Source organism: Pelodiscus sinensis, chromosome 4 (genome assembly GCF_052426305.1).
Source record: "Pelodiscus sinensis isolate ZL-2025 chromosome 4, ASM5242630v1, whole genome shotgun sequence".
Lineage (NCBI taxonomy): Eukaryota > Metazoa > Chordata > Testudines > Trionychidae > Pelodiscus > Pelodiscus sinensis.
In genome coordinates, this window is record NC_143055.1 from 22,435,081 (window position 1) to 22,456,108 (window position 21,028).

Here is a 21,028-nt window from a genome sequence, read left to right on the forward strand (position 1 = left end):
AATGCAAACATATTTACTACCATCTTCTTTGCACCGACTTCTAGTCTGAACACTGTTTGCCAATCATCCATGTGTGGAATTTACATAGGGCCCATTACTTGAAGAAATTCTGGTTACCTACAGTGACTGGAGGTTCTATGAGATGTGTGATCACTATCTGTATTCTACTACCTTGCCCTCCCATCCCCTTGGCTTCAGATCCTGCAGGATTGTGGAAAGAGAAGCTGAGAGCCATTGACACACATTGCCTCTTATGCCCTAAGTTGCAAGTATGAGGAGAGTATGTATGGGCCAATGCTGCTTTGAAAAACATTCAGACTTACGCATGTGCATACCACATGTGTAGTATAGGTATGGACTTCACATCTTGAAGAACCATTAGTTACAATAAGTAACCGTCACTTACATGATATCATATGTTGTTTGTTTCTTCCTGGTCTAGCACAATGATGTTGAAGGTTTTCACTGTATGCACTTTTAACGCAATGGTGTGTTCATAGATTTCATTTCTGCAGTTAGTTTTAACACAGATTTCACATTTGGCCATGATTTGTGAGTCTCACAAGCAAACATGTGCTTAGACTAGCTCATTTTAAATTTATCGTTTCAGTTTTATCATTTACATTTATCGGCAGGCATGTATTTCTTTTTCTTGGGCTTTTCTTTTGACAATCATAAAGTGTTAATGAAGACACATTATTCAGTCATTCCTATGGAATGCAGTTGAAAAGGATAACTCAGCTCACTCATGTCTGTGCCTGTTAATTGTTGGTTTCAGAAGGATATATATATATACACAAAAAACAATTGTTAATTTAAAAAAAAAACAGGAATGCAACTCTGGCAAACAGAAATCAACCATTTATATATGGGTGTGATCTTGTTTGAACAGAGTTCACACAGTGATTCAAACATTTATATTCCCCCTAAAAATCCTTACTTGGATCTGTTTTAAGGATAAAGTTTTCTGCCTTAATTTTTACTCAAGACTCATGCTGGGTTCTAGCCACTTTTCAAGAAAATATTGGAATGCTACATGTATTGAGATCAGAGGAATGGTTTATCATTTCAGGCAGGAGTTTTCAAAGGAGGCTAAGGAAATTAGGGACCCCACCCACATTGAAATTCACAAGTGACATGAAGAGGACACAATTCATACACTTTAATGGAATTGTACCCTTTTAAACTTGCAGAAAATGTGTTTAGTGTTTGCTGTATGCTTCAGCTGCTATTAGTGTTAAGTATTTCTCCAGATCTGTTTTCAGAAACCTTATGAAGGAAGCCTTTGTCAGATGAAAATTATTCATTTGGAATGATGTCAAATATGAAAAAAGTTAATTCTTATCAGGATGGGAACAATGTGAGAAGTGCACAGCAGGCAGGTAGAAGATGCTTATGTAGACATGTAGCCCAGATCCAGGACACATTAGAAGACATATTTTAGGAACAAGATCAAAGCCCAGTTAATTAAATGGAGAATTTTTGGATCAGGCTTTTAGCGCTCAAGTTCAAGTTTGCAGATATTAAGCCTCTGAGCATCATCTGTCAGTTTGAAAAACTTGTGAGCACTTGTCTTGAGATTGTACAACTTAACATTATCTGTCTTTTTAAAGTAAAGTAGTAGATTTGAGACTTGAATTGTTAACTTAAATTGTTAAGAGAATCATCTTTACATGCACAGTACATCCTTTCTATGCATTATCATATGTTTAATCACAAATCCCATGCAGAGACCAATTATGTAATTCCCAATATGAACAAGTTCATTTTAGTGAATAATAGTGTGGTGACACAAGTTATCCACAGAGTTCCAGGATGCTATATCACTGGATAGGAGAATAGCTCCCCGGAGAGAAATAATTCCTATTTTTTAAATTCCCTATTAGAAATCTTGTTTAGCTTCTTGGGTAATTGTCTAAATAGGGGGAAATAGTGTTGGCATTGTGGTTCTGCAGATGATTTTCCTAGAGCCTTGTGATATGTCACAAGGGATTGTGAGACATCCCACACTAACATCACGGGGTAAAATGGAGCTCCTTTGTGCTCTCACAATGTCTTAACATATAAGACATAACATCCAAAGAGCCAAAGGTCCAGTAAAGGACTGGAAGGGTCATATAAACCCTCTTCCCATTGTACCTCCTGCATGAGGATACTCAGGAATTGCTCCCTCTGAGCATTTTGGAGGGCACAAATTGCTTGAATGAGGTAGGCATTAGGCAGGGCCATCTTCAATATACTTTTCCTCATCTGCCACAGCAGAAGCTTGACGATCTGGGAGGCGTGCTGAAAGAAGAGATTGTGTGAGTGAAGCATTCTCACTCCCCATGGGATGTGGGGTGCTGCCACTCCAAACCGCCTCCCTACTGCTTCAGACTGTGGCTACATGCCAGTGTTTAGCTCAGTGACAGCTGTGGTTGCCAGCCATATCTGTAGTCAATGGAGTTATTGTATACATCTTGTGCTAGCTTTTAACATTCATTAGAATGCAGCTAGTGCCACCAGTGAAGCATTTTTTCCAATCATGTAATTACTTGATAGACTGAAATATTTATTAAGTGTGCAGCCTAATTACCCCACAGATGAGAATAACCCCAAATGACCCCTTGGCAGCCTAGCACATGGCTAATTACAGTTTTATAATTAGCCTTGTGGTAGGCTTGTTAGAAGCTTCCAGCAAGCCTGCTGAGCCACAAGCAGCAGAGTACAGGCTCCCTTGGGACCTGAGCGATCTCGAACCAGAGAGTTTGCCAGACTAGGTGAGGTCAATGCTCTGCTGCTGGCCACTGGCCACCAGTCTTGGGCTCCCCTCTAAGCCATCAGCCTACTCCTGGCCTCCAGCCCTGGCCACTAGACTCTGCTTCTGGTCCAGCAGGACTCCAGGTCACTGCCTCCCCCTGCTGCCAGCTCAACTGCGGCTTCCCGGTCCTGGCTGAGGCTCCCAGCTGCTGCTCCCCAGCCACTGTCAGCCACCACCGCCGCAGGCCTTCCCTGCAGCCACTGGGGCTCCCACCTGCTGATAGCTCCTCTGCCACTGGCCTACCTGGCTGCCTAGCCCTGGGCTACCACCCAGCCCTCGCTCCTGGCCGCTGTGGCTCTCTGGTCCCAGAACATCTGTGGCTGTTGCTGGAACAGAGAGTCCTGAATTTCAGAGGCTCAACCTATAGAGGGGAGAGGAAGGTTAGACAACTCTTGCGTCAGCATGGTATGTAGTCAATTAGGGTGAGTCTACACTGCACCCTTACCTAGAAATAAGCTATGCAATTTGAGCTACACAAACTACGTAACTTATTTCGAGTTAATTTTGAAATTTGAAATTTGGCAGTGTAAACACAGTGCCAAATTTCAAAATAAAGCACTATTCCGAAACATCCCTTAATCCTTGTAGAAAGAGGTTTATAGGGATGTCGGAATAGTGCTTCCGTTATTTCAAAAGCTATTTCGCAGCAATGAGCACACTGTCAAGATGCAGAAAACGCTATTTCAGGATACTGGAAGTATTTTAAAATTTTAAAAGTTTTAACATCTTTACACTCAAGAAACGATCACCTAAAAGGACAGACCATCACTTGCTCACATTGGAGAGCTGAAATGGAGACCACTTGTGTGGATATTTGCCATCCCATATTTGTGAGGGGCGGACAATCTGTCTCAGATTTTCTGTTTAGAGAGCTGGTACTAGCTCAGGGCCAGATTCTGCAACTCTTACTTCCAGATTCTCTTGCTCACAGATTTGGGAATGTCAATAGCAGTCCTGACAGAAACCAATTAATGGGCAGAGTGCAGGTGATATAATCTCTGTGGTCACCACCAAAATTAAACAAAGCAACAATTTACAAGCAATACTACAAAATAAATAGTATTTCAGAACAAATGTGTCCCACTGGAAGCACAGTATGGATTCAGCTGGGTGTAATATAAAGCCTAGCTGTACTTTGCTCGGGATACAGGAGGTAACTGAAATAGAATGATAGTCTTGATGACAACTAGTAAACAGGACCTTGGTTTTTCTCTTCTTAAATTCATCCTCTCTAGCAATGCAGTACTCTGCATTACATGGGACTATTGACTGACAACAAGGATGGATAATACCTCCTGAATTTCTAGCACCTTTTCCTTTGAGACCTCCCATCTAATTACTGACACACCATAAACCTGCTTAGTTTATGTGACCACAGCTTGAGGCAATATGGCTGTAGGTTAATTGCAGTCTTCCCTCACCGTAACTCATTCACATTAATGTAATGCTGCTAACTATTCGTTTTGAAGATCTCTGGATTTCATTACAAGCATAATTCTTCTCAAATAAAATAAAGTTAACAACTGAATAAACATTATAAATTTATTTAAACTGTTTTGTATTTTTTTTAAACAGGCCATAGAAAACCAGAGACAAACTTCATTATTTTGCAAAGAAAAGCATCATTTAAAACATTATGTAGTGACTGACTGTGCAATTAATTATCTTTCTTTTGGCAGTCAATGTAATGAACCCATATCTGCAAGATTCACTTTAATGAACCTGTAGCTTGGAATGTGAGGATTTCACATTGTAATGCTTGCCTTCCTCCTTGCTTTAAAGAGATTAAGCACAAATTTTAATTAATGATTAAGTGGTTGGAGTTTACTGTAATTCTTGATAATAAGCTCTTGTGTTCTAATTCTTCCAGTGTTTGTGTTGATGGGGTTACTGATAGCAATATTTGGATGACCTCTTTTTTACAGCAGCATCACTTACTGAATTCTAGTCTAGCATAGTATTTATAGAGAGTAAGTGAGGTTAAGAATAACATCAGCCCCAAGCAATCAGTTCTTTACATGCTGTAATCCCATTGAATTCACTGGAGTTACAGGAGGAGAATGCCAGTGTGGAGAATCAGACCCTGTGTCTCACAGGCCTATCCCAAAACATGTGCACTGTTGTGATAAGGGCACATGCTCTGACTCAGAACATGGGGAAGGAAAGTCAGGGAGTGGTGCAAAGAGCATTTGTACAACTCACCTCTTCCCTCTTAGATCTTACGGAATTTGCTTATTTTAGTGGGCTTTGCCTTCCCTTTTGAGGGAAGGCAACCCACCCCAAGAACAATCTGAAGGGAGACATGCAAGTTGAAACTTGTTTCGTTTTCTGATCTTTATGCAGGTTTTTCCCATGTTGCTATCAGTGTGGCCCTTAGATTATTATCACTTTGGGAAAGAGAGCCAGTCTTCCTCTGTGTTCTGTACACCACCAAACATGCTGCACAAAAAAGTCATTTTTCACTCCTTGTGCCATGCTGCAAGAGATAGTACCAGTAACATAAGCTATATTGGTGATCGCAGAACTCTATTTTTTAAATTAATAAAAGATTGTGAGCATAAATGTGGAATAAAAAGAATATCTCACAAAGTAATATTTTATAATACAATTGAAAACGACTAAAATCCTGCAGTTCTGACAAAACCAGCTTACATTTCTTCAGTAGTGGTCGAGTCACACAAAATATATTAGAATTGTAACTTGTTTTTCACTGAGTCATTCCTACAAAGACTTCTAAGTCTTAGGATAGCCTTATAAAATACACACACACAAGTTTATATTTTCTCTCTCCCCCTCATACATAAATTTTCAATTCCCCTGCTATTGAGGCCAGAGAGTTTCATTTAAGATAATTAATGTTCAAAGACTGATTAGAGAGAAAATTCACCCCTAGATTTCTTTGGGATTTGTTCTCCCCAACTTCATTAGTGAAGAGCATTAAATTCTCAGCTATAGGTAAAGTCCAACAAAATTAAAATCATATGTACTTAGAAAAATATGAATAATTGCCGTAACCTCTCTCAATGGGTCTTTCCTCTTGGTATTTAGACCCTTCAAACACTTGTAGACATTTATCATCCTCCCCATTAGTCATCGTTTGGCCAAGTTGATACATTGTTAGGTTTTTTTAATCTTTCCTCATAAATCAAATTCTTTAGCCCCATAATCAGTTTTGTTACTTTTATCTGAAGTCTCTCCAGTTTAATGACATCTTTGGGATTAAGATTTCCTGGGGCTGTAAACTGTGTGTGTGAGAGAGAGGGAGAGGGGTGTGAAGGAGTTCGTGTTCATGAAAGAAGGAGCCTGGTGGAGGGGATTTGGTGTTCCTGGGCTACAGGGTATGGTGCGCCAGTGAGTAGGGAGATAATGCTAAGCACTGATATCCAAAATGGGGGGAGAACAGCCAGGTTAGGCTGTTAACATGCTGAGACTATCACACTGACAGGTATTTTCTTATCTGTAGCCCTGTGTTTTCTCATCTTATACTTTGGTCCCCAAATTGCTTACAGTCTATCTTCTTGTTCTGTGTTTGTATAGCACCTTGCACAATGGGCCATGACTGGGACTGCTGGGGGCTACAGTAATTATTACTATTACTAATAACAAGAGGAGGATGAGCCAAGAAGAGATGTTTTTGCTCTCTTTCTCCCAGGTACACAGTGCAGAGTAGCAGGGATTGAGGAGCACCACTTCAAGAAGCTGAGAACTCACTCAGGCCAACACTTCCAAAAATTAGCCTTTGATTTTGAAAACCTTTGTTATAGGAAGACAATGAGTCACTGGGAGGTGGGAAGGGCGGATGATTTTCAATGTGGTGCACAACCTTACCTTGCAGTAATTTCAGTAGTAGTTGTGGGCACTCCGCATTTGTGAAAATTGGGTCTCAAATGAGTACCCAAAATGGTCATTATTGGTAATAGTTGATTATATACATTTTAAAGGGTATAATTTTTACCTTACATGATGTAGTGAGACTTAGTGTTTGTAAAATGGTTTGACAAAATAGAATCCAAAATAGCTAATGGAGAATCTAAAAATTCTTTTCCGTGCATATTTGAGCTGTATACCTTTTACTCCAAAGACTTTACTATTCTGTAAATATAATAAGTAGGTACTGAGCATAACTTTTTCACAGAGGTTCCTTACGTTGGCCCTACTGGCAGCATTGTTTTGTAATTCTTTCTTTTTGGGTCTGTATCTCACTTTATACAGAATAAACTGGTAACATCAAATAAAAGCACAGCTTCGGTCATTTCAAATCAGCTGTATACCACATCTCTAACCCAGTGGTGGGCAACCTGTAGCCCACGGGCTGCATGTTGACCATCGGGGTTCTATATGTTGCCCACAAGACCTTTTGTTTACCATTGCTCGTGTGCAGTGTTGCCAGATACTGGTGGTTTCTGTCCATGAACTCTGATTTTTTCCAAAAGAGACATGCACATAAAGCAAGGGTATGTGAAGTGAGGTCTGTGCTGATTGCACACAACATTGACTGTGAGGGAGAGTTGTGCGCTCCCTTTGCATCCAATCAAAGTGCTGCTACAGTTCAATCGACACCCCCTGCAAATTCTAGGTACACAAGTGCTGTTAGCAAAACTGCCTTATCCCAGGAGATTGTGTCAGTTATGACGATATTTGCAACCTGCTAAAACAAGGGCTGGCCACTCATGTGGCCCAGTCACTAGCCTATATTACCCATTGCTGCTCTAAATCAGTATTTCTCAAAAGTCCACAAAACCACTTTGAGAAACATGTTAACTGTCCGTGACGGGTTGTTTCCTTTCTGGCGCCACAGCCACAGTGCTTCGCGACTCCCATTGGCTCCGGTTCACTGTTTGCAGCCAAAGGGAGCCGCAGGAAGTAGCATGGGCTGGGCCTCTGCTTCCCTTGGCTGCAAATGGCGAACCGGAGCCAATGAGAATCACAAGGCCTGTGTCCACAGCGCTGGTAAGTAAACAAACGGATGCAGCCAGTTAGCATGTTTCTCAACGTGGTTTCACAGACCACGTTGAGAAACACTGCTTTAAATCCAAGCGTAAGCACATTTTTCACGTAAGATCTTAGCAGCATGGTTTCTCCTTTGTTACAAGGCTACTATTAGAGAAATAACATGGTGTCTATTGCACTTATTGTAGATGAAGGGGAAAAAATCTAGCTCTGAAATTATATTGATAACAATATCTTTAAATTTCCAGATTGGCTTAAATTGGCCACAGTATGTTCTGTCATCAAATTATATGTAGAAATACCTATATCTCTTTCCCAAAGATTCCAGTTTCTACTTAGTGGGAACTTTATTGGAAAAGTTTTCTTTTTATACAACTAAGCCATTGCTGTCCATTTCATTTCACAACAGAGCTTAGCTTATTTGATTTTGACGCAGTCTTTTTCAGAATCAGTTTGGGAATTTAAATGAAAATTCCAATGCATTGTTTCATAGTATGAATTAAGGTGCAGGAGAGGGAGAAATACTCCTTATTTCTGAACGCACTGATAGTATCTTTGTATTTTCTTTTTCAAGAGGCACTTGTCTCCTGAAGAGTTCCAGGAAGTCTTCAAAATGACCATTGAAGAATTTGATCGTCTGGCACTTTGGAAGAGGAATGACCTAAAGAAAAAGGCTCTACTTTTCTAACCCCTCTCAGAGAGAAGAAAAAATCATGTGATTAAAACAAAAAATGTCTTGCTAGAACTATCATATGCAGTTACTGTTGAACCATTATCCAGCATAATTGTGTTAGTGGATGTGGCAGGGAAACAAAGGAAAGGATTATATGACAGCATATTGATATAGAGGTAACTTGCTGACATTGCATGACTGGCTGGTTCTGTCAGTAGCTCCTGGTCCTAGCCAGTTTACAACATACAAAAATCTAGCTTTAAATTAATTGTTGCTTATGGTTATTGCTTGATGCAAAAAGGAAAATTTGAAAGGGAAAAGAAAGAAAGGTAGCTGTGACAAAAATCCATCTAACATTTCATTTCAATAAGTTTTACAATAATGATGACACATGACTAATAAACATAACATTCTCCTATGGGGGGATAATAGGCTATTTTTTAGAAAATGTGGTAAAGGCCAAAGAAAAGCATTTCAGCAAGTACTTATTGCAACTCTTTTTGTGTGGTACTTTTTAGGAATGAAAGCAAAACTATCAAAGCACCTTAAATCTAGTTCTTATACTTTCGATGGAAGCTATTCTATAAAACGTCATGTACATCTAAATGGTAACTAGTTATCTTCAATTACAACACAGAGTTTTTATTTTATTACAAAATGTATTGTGACAAATTACAGTTATAATGACTGAAGCATATAAAGAGACCTACTTTAAAAAAGTGTATGTCCCATTCATCAGGAAAACTAAAGCCTTATACAAAACTGGTCCAAGGGTGTAAAGTACCAGTTATTTGTGTTTTACTAATCTTTTGGGGATTTTTTACATTTCATGCTGATACAAATACCATGAAATATTAATTCTTTATATATATTTATCTTCATATAAAATAATATTGTTTTGTAAATATATGTTAAAGCCTAAAGGCATACTTATTTCCTTTCCTCTTTGGCTTTCCTTTTTAAGCCTTGAGAACTATGGTGGCAATTTGGTAGCTGTGGAATAGTAGTGTTCAGCATAAAATGTAACAGAAAAACTACTCACAAAAAAGCTTGGTGTGCTCTATCAATAATTATCAAATGATAACCAAATATAACTATTATGAAAACCCTTGTTTATTAATATTTGCATGTTTCTTTACAAATCAAATAATAAACCTATGTAATATTGGTGCCGCACCTTGAAACTATCTTAAATAACAAATAAAGTTAACAAAATATACGTGTTTGATATGAACATTAGGTATTAAGATTAATTCCAGCTGATGGACAGTGTTCAATTTAGTGATTTCATATGATCAAAAATAGAGTTGCTGATGAAGAATGTTTTTAAAGTGAATTGCTAGTTTTATGTGATACTAAAAGAGCATTTAAAATACATTTTTCACCCATATGTCAGCGTTCTGCATTTTTTACTGCCTTGAATGTTTGTACTCATCTTCTACATCAATCTGTCTTTTTCATTTCCTTAAAGTAATTTAATATATGCACTGCTTCACACTAGTTCAACTGGTCCAATGATGGAGAAATTGTAGAGTTGAACATGCCTTCTTTCAATTAACATTCAGAATTCATGCTGTTGGAAATATATATTTTCTCATGACCTAAATGTTTTGTCTGATAATACGTATGTCTAGAAAAACCATTAAAAGAAAGACATAGCTCATTAAATGTGCTAATTGATTTAATATATATAATTTCACCCTGTAATGTTGCTACAGGTCTTATTGCCCTTGATACTGATATGTCACTCTTATTAAACTTATAGGGAGTTATGTTCACACATTGAGGAGAGAAGATTCTCCATAATACTTGAACACAGAACTGAATTCTTCAGTTATTTTTCCCACTGAAGTCAATTGGGGGTATAGACTTGTATCTGCACCCATTGGGTGAAATACACTCCTGTTCAGAATGACCACCTAACCCCCTTTGCACAAATCCTTAAAATAAGGGTTAAGTGGCCCTTCCGTAGAGTCTGGACCCTGCAGGCCTTCTATACTGATATGAATTTCACTCATAATGATATTGTAAGTCTTTTACTATACTGCCTTAAAAAGCCTTTTTTATATTTTCATTACACAGCTAATTTGAATTGTTCTTTAGTAAAGATATTTTGTGTGCCACGTGGATAATCACTCACTTTCTAATGAGCCTCTTATTTGTTCATTTTACACTGCCAGAACTGTTAAACCAGATTTATTGTGCGCGAAGCTCTGTCTAAACCCTGCAGATCAAATCTCTGATTGCAGTAATGTGGACACACCTATGCTTGAATCTAGTAAGCTTGTTAAAACAGCAGTGAAGATGTGCTGGCACAGGCTGTACTAACCTATCCAGCCCCCCAGGCTGGGTACTTGGATTGCTTGCCTGCAGGTAGCATGGGTTGATGGACCCTTGGGGTACATCTAGACTACAGGCTTTTGTCAACAGAAGTTTTGTCGACAGATACTGTCGACAAAGCTTCTGTTGACAAAGAGCGTCTAGACTACATTCAGTTCTGTCGACAAAGCAAGCTGCTTTGTCAACAAAACCCTGTAGTCTAGACACAACCGTAGATGCAATAACACCTTCTGTCGACAGAACTCTGTCGACAAAAGGCATTATGCCTCGTAAAATGAGGTTTACCAGCGTCGACAAAACTGCTGAGTTCTGTCAACGTTATGTCGACAGAACTCAGCGGTAGTGTAGACGCAGGTATAGTTTTGTCGACAAAAGTCCACTTTTGTCAACAAAACTCTGTAGTCTAGACACACCCTTGTTTACTACAGGCTTTTCCCAAAACTCCCAATTGGAGGAGACATCTGACCTTTCCGATTGGCTTAGACTTACTATTTAGCCAGAAGGAGGCACAGGAAAGTTGTCTGAGCAACCAGGTAAATTTCTGGCTGGCTGGTACATTGGACCCTGCCTTCTCATATGATTCTTGAGCCTTGCCTTATTCCTTCTGATCCCTGCCTTCCTATCCTGTCATCAGTGCTTGATTTGTGCTAGGGCCCAGGTCCTCTTGGCTTAGCAGTTCATGGTCTCAGCACCTCTGGATTTGCCACTTCAGTTAAGAAAGTAAAAAACCACTTGAGTCTTGGCTTTATTACTAAGTAAGCATTGCCTGTCCTGTTCCTGCTTTCCTGCCTTGTTCCAGATTCTCTGCTTCTATGCCCAGCCTGGCTACTGACTGGCTCTGACGCTTGGTTTGACGCCTGACTCTGTCTCCAATTCTGACTTCTGGGATCTGACCACTACAGCTCTGATCAGTAGGTCTGACCACCTCTGTCTTTCTATCCAGCAGCACAACAGTATCTTCATTGCTTTTTTCAGAAAGTCTGCTAGATTAAAGCTAGTAATATGCTTACACAGGTTGCAAACAATACCTTCCATTCCAACATATAATCTGATCTTTTAATTTCTAAAATGTTCCTTGCTCTATCTTTGAGGTGCATATTATGGTTTTATTCCTTTATTTTACATGCAGTGACCTAAGGGCATCTACTAAATGGTAATAGACTTATAGAAGGAGTAATCAGTATACTCCAAGGTCTATACTGTTCCAACAGACAATCCTAAATAGCATTACAACATGGAAAATGCTGGGGAGAAATCTGCATCACTCAGGACAAATGTGTTACAGGGTAATTATATAAGGTTTTTTCCCCCAGGATTTTCCATCTAGTAATGTGATCCAGAAATTGCTGTTACAAACCTGGACTTTCAGCAGTACATCTGTCATTCTTTAGACAATGCTTTTCACAGTTTATAAAATGCTCAATGCTGCTATCAATTGTGTCTTTATGGGATATTTTTTGTGCTATGGACATCAGTTATGAGTGATTATATACGTCTTTATATCAGCAATGAATTCTGTTGGTATTTCTTCCCCTTCAGAGATTCTGTGTTTTGTCTTTGGAGCCAATTTGGGTTTCTGACTCTCACATCTCCCCTGTTGTGTGGTTCGGCCATCACCTTATGAATGTTAGTTATCCCCCGCAGCCATGCTGAAGCCAATGTATTTCATCATCCTGGCTTTTCAGACAAATGAATCCTGTAACAAATGAATACCTTCTAACCAGAGGTAGAGCAGGCCTGTGCTCCTCTTCCAGCAGGAAATCAATCAGCTTCCTAACTACCATTGTCAAAGGAGATGGAAGTCTTTTCCCTGATTCCTCGCTGTACACTGGCTTTTTCTTCTGCCTAGAGTCCACTGTTATTTATATTCCTAAGAACTGTAGCAGCTGAGATAGCAGACTGGGAAAGAGACAGTTGCAGAAAGTAACATAGAACGCAATAATCTTCTGTAAAAGGATTTCAGGTGAGTGTCCAAAGACAGTCAAGACATGATTTCTCCCGTCACACGAAATGCTGAGGAAGCATGCAGCTGTGATCAAGCCAGACTGCTTCACTCCATTAATTCTTTCAGCTGATCACTAGCAGGATGCACATTTATAATATTTTCAGATAAGATAGATAGGCTCCAGGGCTGCCTGTCTGGGCCTTTTGATTTCAAAATCCACAGCTTCCTGACAGGCACTAGGTTTCCCTTCCTTAGTTTGACTTATTTTCTGAGGAACCCTCCTTGAAACTGGGGCATGATGGCACATGATGGCATATATAACACTAACAGATGTGCAGGTGAATGAGCGCCTGATGGCATGGCTGATGTGGTTAGGTCCTATGATGGTGTCACTTGAGTAGATACAGGGGCAGAGTTGGCAACATGGATTGGTTCCTAGCTTTCTGTTGTGTGGATTGTAGTTGCTGATCATTGTTTGTTTCACAATGCTGGGGGAAGGGAGAGGAGGGAGGGGAGTTCTGTAAGTTAGAACTGGCCTGCCTCCCAAGGTCTGAGAGTGAGAGATCATTTTCCAGGATAGGTTGTAGATCCTTGATGATGTGCTAGAGAGGCTTTAGATGGGGGCTATAGTTGATGACCAGTGGCACTTTGTTACTTTCAATGCCTGTCCTGTAGTAGATACCCAGGAGACTGACTTCTGGATACCCATCTGGCTCTATCAATCTGTTTCTTCACTTCCCCAGGTGGATACTGTGGTTTTAAGAATGCTTGAAAGAGATTGTGTGGGTGTTTGCCTCCATCTGAGGGATTGGAGCAAATGTGGTTGTATCTTAGGGCTTGGCTGTAGACAATGGATCATGTGATGTGTTTTGGATGAAAACTGGAACATGTAGGTAAGTATAGAGATCAGTGGGTTTCTGGTACAGGGTGGTGTTTATGTGACCATCACTTATTTGCACTGTAGTGTCCAGGAAGTGGATCTCTTGTGTGGACTGTTCCAGGCCGAGGTTGATGGTGGAGTGAAATCACAGTAGAATTCTTCAAGAGTCTCCTTCCTGTGGGTCAGGATGGTGAAAATGTCATCAAGGTAGCATAAATAGAGGAGGGACATTTAGGGACGAAGGCTGAGGAAGTATTGGTCTAAATCAGCCATAAACATGGTGGCATATGGTGGAGCTATGAGGGAACCCATGGGAGTGCTGTTGACTTGAAGGTATACATAGTGCTCAAATCTGAAATGGTTGTGGATGAGGAGAAAAATTAGTCACCAAATGTGCCATGACATCATCAGGGATACTGTTCCAGGTGGCTTGTAGTCCATCTTTGGGTGGAATTTAGTGTGGAGAGCTTCTATGTCCATAGTCCTAATTTTCAGTCTTTTTTGTGAGATATTTTATGCCCATGATCATTTTCATCACACTTCTCTGCATAATTAATGAGGGGTCAATATCCTTTTTTAAAATGGGTGACCAATATTGTGCACAATACTCAATATAGGACTGCACAATTAGTAGTTTGTACTTGAATTACTTATAGGTCCACTTAGTAGCAATCGGTGCATATGGTGCAATCATGCATCTGATTAGCAAATTCTGGCAAGGCCTATTCAGAACCTTTCTGCATATTAAAAAAAGCCTACTCCTCAGTGGGACTTCAACCTTGTTCTTTCACTATTCACAAAGTCTCATTTTTTAACAATTAGCTTCCTGTCCCACGTTTCTCCTATCCACAAAAAAGTCACATTCTTGATAGCCAAAAATGGGGGCTAATGAGCTTGAGGCATTGAGGGCAAAACCTCATTACACTATGTTCCATAAGGAGAAGGTTTCATTACTTTTACACCCTAAATCCCAGATCTTATTTATTAGGAAATCTGAAACAAAACTTCTGTTGATGTCAACAATAAGAGTAGAATTGGACCCACTATGGGTGTGTCTAGACTACATGCCTCCTTCGACGGAGGCATGTAGATTAGCCAGATCGGAAGAGGGAAATGAAGCCGCGATTAAAATAATCGCGGCTTCATTTAAATTTAAATGGCTGCCCCGATCTGCCGATCAGCTGTTTGTCGGCAGATCGGGGGAGTCTGGACGCGATGCCCCGACAAAGAAGCCTTTCTTCATCGACACAGGTAAGCCTGGTTTCACGAGGCTTACCTGTGTCGATGAAGAAAGGCTTCTTTGTCGGGGCATCGCGTCCAGACTCCCCCGATCTGCCGACAAACAGCTGATCGGCAGATCGGGGCAGCCATTTAAATTTAAATGAAGCCGCGATTATTTTAATCGCGGCTTCATTTCCCTCTTCCGATCTCGCTAATCTACATGCCTCCGTCGAAGGAGGCATGTAGTCTAGACACACCCTATATGTAGATCCAAGTATAACAATAATACTTACTCTTACATAGTGCTTTTCATGCATAGATCTCAAAGTGATTTAAGAAAGTATCAAGAAAGGAGAAAATGTTCATAAACCAAATTGTCGGCATACATTTCTATCCATCCATGTCTCTTGAGCCTCTTAGTGTAACGGCCTCAGCCTCAGCCAGTCCACGTAGAGCTGTTGCCTAGGATCATAGCTGTTTCCTGTACCTGGATCTGCAACCACTCCATTTCATGGCATGGTTATTACCTGGCTGAATCCCAAGGAGAAGTTCTGTTTGCATGGGGTGACACAGATTCGCTCAGAAAGCAAAAAGCTATCCACCAGGACTACCTACTTGGTAAAATGGAGCCTGTTCTCAGTGAGGGATGCTCAGAGAGGGATAAAACATATTGAGGCCCCTCTGCAAATAATGCTTTACTATCTTCTTCATTATGCTTCAGAGGGGGAGCTGAGTTAGTCTGTAACTGGAAAAACTTAAAAAACCAACAAATTGCAGCACCTTAAAGATTAACAAAACATATAGATGGTATCATGAGCTTTTGTGGGCACAACCTATTAGGGTAGGTTTATAAGTTGAAAAAAAGAATAAGTTAAAATTACTTAGAAAAGTTATATGTCTTACGTCACTAGGGCCTGATGAAATGCATCCTAAGACTACTCAAGGAGCTGAGAGAGGAGGTGTCTGAGCCTTTAGTGATCATCTTTGAAAAATCATAGAAGTGAGGAGAGATTACAGAAGCCTGGAAAAGGGCAAATATAGTGCCCATCTATAAAAAAGGGAAATAAGAACAATCCAGGAAACTACACACCAGTCAGTTTAACTTCTGTGCCAGGAAAGATAATGGAGCAGGTAATTCAGGAAATCATCTGCAAACATCTGGAAGAAAATAAGTTGATAGGTAACAGGCAGCACAGATCAATACATCGTGTCAAACCAATCTGAAAGCTTTCTTTGATAGAATAACAAGTTTTGTGGATAAGGGAGAAGTGGCGGAGGTGGCATACCTAGACTTTAGTAAGGCATTTGATACCATCTCACATGACCTTATCAATAAACTAGGCAAATACAATTTTGATGGGGCTATTATAAGGTAGGTGCATAACTGGCTGGATAACCATTCTCAAAGAGTAGTTATTAATGGTTCACAGTCATGCTGGAAGATCATAACAAGTGGGGTCCGCAGGGGTCTGTTTTGGGACCGGTTCTGTTCAATATCTTCATAAAAGATTTGGATATTGTCATAGGGAGTACGTTTATTAAGTTTGCAGATGATACCAAGCTGGAGGGGTTTCAACTGCTTTGGAGAATAGGGTCATCGTTCAAAATGATGTGGACAAACTGGAGAAATACTCTGAGGTAAACAGGATGAAGTTTAATAAGGATAAATTCAAAGTACTTCCCATAGGAAGGATTAATTTATTTCATACATGCAGAATGGGAAGTGACTGTCTAGGAAGGAGTAGTGCAGAAAGGGATATAGGGATCATAGTGGACCACAAACTAAATATGAATCAACAGTATGACACTGTCTCAAGAAAAGCAAACATGATTCTGAGATGCATTAACACGAGTGTTGTGAGCAAGACAGAATAAGAGAATAAGTCTACTCTACTCTGTGCTGATTAGCCCTCAGTTGGAGCATTGTGTCCGGTTCTGGGCACCACATATAAAGAAAGATGTGGAGAAATTGGAGAAGGTCCAGAGAAAAGCAACAAAAATGATCAAAGGTCTAGAAAACATTAACTATGAGGCAAGGCTGAAGGAACTGGGCTTGCTAAGAAAGTATTAAGAATGGGAAAAAAGAAAACTAAGAGGGGACATGATAGCAGTTTTCAGGTATTTAAAAGGGTGTCACAGGGAGGAGGGGAGAAAATTGTTCTCCTTGCCTTTTGATGATAGGACAAGAGGCAATGGGCTTAAACTGCAGTAAGGGAGGTTTAGGTTGGACATTAAGAAAAACTTCCTAAGTTATTTAAGAGCAGGTTAGACAGACATCTAGCAGGGATGGTCTAGACAATACTGGGTCCTGCCATGAATGCTAGGGACTGGACTTGATGATCTCTATAAGTCCCTTTCAGTTGTAGTATTCTATGAGTCTATGTGAAGCATGAAGGCTGGCTTGGCTCTGGCTTCCATCAGGGTGTACCTGGCTGCAATCTAAGCCTTTCATCCACCAATTCAAGGCCATTAAATGTTTTTGCAGGGCATGACAGTTAAAGTCTTCAAAGGTCTTAAGAAGCTCTTCCCGCAGGTCTCAGCCCGTGTCTCAAAGGGACTTTAACTTGGTCCTTGCCAGGCTAACTGGGCCTCCATTTGAGCTGCTGGGTCTACTGCTCCCTCACTCTCCTAAGTTGGCCTTTTTAGCGGCAATTACATCAGCCAAGAGGGTGTCCAAATTCTGTGCCTTATATGATTTTTTTCAAGATAAGGTACAGGTCAGGCCCCACCCAACCTTCCTGCCAAAGGTGGTTTCTGGCTCCCACATGAGTCAGGATATCTTCCTTCCAGTCTTCTATCCCAAGCCACGTAAGACCAGTGAGGAAAGGTGCTTCCACATGTTGGACATTAGGAGGGTGTTTGCTTTCTACTTGGAATGGATGAAGCACTTTTATAAGTCTTCCCAGCTGTTTGTGGCCTACACTGAGTGCATGAAGGGCCTTCCAGGAGCCTCACAGAGGATATCCAAATTGATTACCTTTTACATTACCTTCCTGCCATGAGGGCAGGGAACTGGACTTGATGACCTCTCGAGGTCTCTTCCACTTCTAGTATTCTATGATTCTATACACCAGGATGTGCTATGACTTGGCAGGTGTACAGGCACTCCCATGTGTGAGGGCACATTCTACCAGGGCACAAGCCTCTTTGGCTTCCTTCCTGGCCCACATCCCTATTCAGTATCAGAGAGGTAGCCGTGTTAGTCTGAATCTGCATAAACAATGAAAAGTCCTGTGTTTATACCTATTCAGGACATCTGCAAGGCCATGATGTAGTCTTATCTCATTCATATCTCATGTATTCATATCTCGTTACAGCATAATGCAGCAGGTCAGGAATGACATTGGGTTCAGCAAAGCTGTGTCACTTTCAGCATGTCCTTAAACTCCCATCCACCTCTGCAAATACTGCTTGGGGTCATCTACATTGAATGGGCATGAGCAAGCACTCAAAAAAGCACTGTTTCCATAACTGGAGTTCTTCAAGATGTGTTGCTGATATCCATTCAATATCCACCCTCCTTCCCCTCTGTTAGAATTTCCAACAAAGAAGCAACTGAGGGAAGAGGGGGCCCGGCACATCCTATATAGTGCAGCATGTGACTGTTACTCCAGGGAGTGCTGGAGTTGGTCCCCTATGAATACTGCTGAGGGGAATCTTCTGGGACTGGTGCATGGGGCGAGCAAACACACCTATGTTGAATGGCCATGAGCAAAACATCTCGAAGGACACCAGTTACAAAAACAGTTACCTGTCTTTAATGTGCTCTGAGGCATGTGCAGATGTGCATCAACAACAGAAACACATACTATGGAGTATGGGTGCTGTGCTAATCAGCATTTGAATCGCTTCTGGGTGGCCGCCCAAGCACACAGTTTACAGGGAACACTGCTCCAGCAGCTGTCTGATATATGATGAGGCCAGAAAAGAGGAGCCACCTGACCATAGCTTCCACAAGTTCAGGGACTTCCTTAAAGAGCATAGGAATTCGATGCCCCATACCAAAGTCCTGATTGATAAAATTGCCTGAGTTGCTTTTGTTGGACAGTGCCTCTAGGTGAAAGTTTGGCATGACAGAATGCCAAAGTTGAAAGTGAGAGGCAGTGAGATAGAGTGTTGGTTAGTGGTTGCCAAGATTCTGGTGGAGAGGCAGCAGCATCTGGGCTACGTCTATACTGGCGCATTCTCACACAAAAACTCTTTTGCAGAAGAATTCTTGTGCAAAAACTCTTCCAGAAGAGAGCATCTACACTGGGATGTGCTTTTGCACAAGAGATGTGCTTTTGTGCAAGAGCATCCATGCCAGTGTAGATGCTCTCTTGTGCAAGAAAGCTCTGATGGCTATTTTAACCATAGGGCTTTCTTGCACAAGAAATTCATGTTGCCTGTCTACACTGGCCTCTTGTGCAAGAACAGTTGCGCAAGAGGGCTTATTCCTGAGTGGGAGCATCATAGTTCTTGCGTTTTATACAGTAGAACATCAGTTTACTTGCGCAAGAACACACGGCCAGTGTAGATAGGCAGCAAGTTTTTGCGCAAGAGCGGCAGCTTTGGCGCAAGATCGCACCAGTGTAGATACAGCCTGGTTGTCTGTGGGGAAAAGAGGAGCAGTGACTCAACCCTAGCTCCTCTACCAGGGCTGGGCTCTGGTGTTTCTCAGTCATGATGGGAAGTTCACTCCATACCAACCTCGAAGGTGATAAGGTATCCAATAAACATTATAGGCCACACCTCAGTTTAGAGTCTGGCTGGAATGAAAGGCTGTGTCTAGACTACATGCCTCTGTCGTCAGAGGCATGTAGATTAGACACATAGGAAAAGTCAAATGAAGCCGCGATTTAAATGGGACAAGGTTTACCGGGGCTGCCGACAAAGGGCTTTGATGTCGGCAGGGGAGCATCCAGACTAGCGCGCTGAGCGGACAAACAGCTGATCAGCTGTTTGTCGGCTCAGCGCGGCAGCCATGTAAATTTAAATGAAGCCGCGATCATTTAAATCGCGGCTTCATTTGACTTTGCCAAAACAACAAATCTACATGGCTCCGTCGACGGAGCCATGTAGTTTAGATGTACCCAAAATGACTAACAACAGATAAATCCCATCTGGGGCAAAGCTAACTAGGATATAAAGTCAGCAAGTTTGCAGGAGAAATGGGCTACAGTGTCGAAGTTGTCAGTCACTCTCTAGGCTTAGAGAGAGGAAAAGAAGAAACCCAAGCAGAGAGAGAAGCCATGGGATCCTGGCCCCAAGGGAAGGGTTACCCAGAAGGTAAAGAAGAAAGCCTATGAGAGGCACAGGAATAAAGTAAAGAGCTCAAAGAAAGAATAGCAAGATTAGAAATGGTCCAGATTTTGGCCCCTGATTATAGGGTCCCTATGCTTGAACCCAAAGCAGAAGACAGTCCCAATTCCCCCTTCCAGCCACAGGAAAGTTGCATACAATTATGGGAGATGCCAACCAGACAGCTGTTCCAGAGGGACTTTTTACCCTAGAAGGGGGGAACTACAGAGTGACCAAACCATAGGGCTGAGTCACAGAAAGGGAGAGCACCCCAAGTTGTAGAAACTGGGAGGCCTTAGGATGTAATCATTGGAAGTGATGTTACACTGGATCAGAGTCGATTCTGCAGAAACAACCAAAGGATTTTCCCCAATAGTGAGTGAACAATTTCATGATACTGACCTAAGGGAGGATCAGAAGTTGACTGGGGATTCTATTGCAACATGTGAGAGCATCCCCCCAATACTGCCATAACTCCAGTGCCTAACAATGTTTCTTTTTGTCAGTGAAGAGGTGGGGATGGACTCGAATGACCTGCATTGATATAGGACAACTGAGACTGTGGGAGGCAGAAGAGTTCATGCCAGTGGAGATTGTGTCATGCTTTTGTTGGACACTGTTGCAGGGCGAGCATGCCCCATCCCCTTGTGGAGGTGGGGCAGTGGGCCTCTAAGGCCCCTAGGCGGGTGCTCAATCCTGTGTATGTACCAATTTGGGCAAAGGGGGTGCTATGCCTCCCCTCCAAACTGTATCTATGCCTCATCCCAGGGTGCTTCAGTCAGTAACAAAGCCCCCCCTGTTTTAGGAGAGTGTGGCCCAATCGTCAGAGTCAATAACCCTGCTTTGCAGGGCAGCATGGCCTAGCAGCCACTGTCAATTGCAGTGCTCCCTTCCCACAGGGAAGGGTGTGTTGGTCCATATACTTGGATTATTCTATCC

General features: G+C 41.4%; 1 protein-coding gene and 1 long non-coding RNA gene across 11 annotated transcripts in view; one reads left to right on the forward strand and one right to left on the reverse strand.

The window, feature by feature from the left end:
- The window catches only part of ABLIM2 (actin binding LIM protein family member 2), a 222,069-nt gene extending 212,256 nt beyond the window's left edge, over window positions 1-9,813 (forward strand). For all 10 annotated transcript variants that reach the window (XR_012904395.2, XM_075930800.2, XM_075930803.2 and 7 more), the window contains one exon: window positions 8,325-9,813. Coding sequence is in view for 9 of the 10 variants with exons in the window: in XM_075930800.2 (XP_075786915.2) it covers window positions 8,325-8,438 (114 nt within the window). In the remaining variant the exon portion in view is untranslated. The remainder of the gene's footprint in view (window positions 1-8,324) is intronic.
- The window catches only part of LOC106732368 (uncharacterized), a 29,065-nt gene that overhangs the window by 4,589 nt on the left and 3,448 nt on the right, over window positions 1-21,028 (reverse strand). The gene's annotated exons all lie outside the window — the stretch shown is intronic.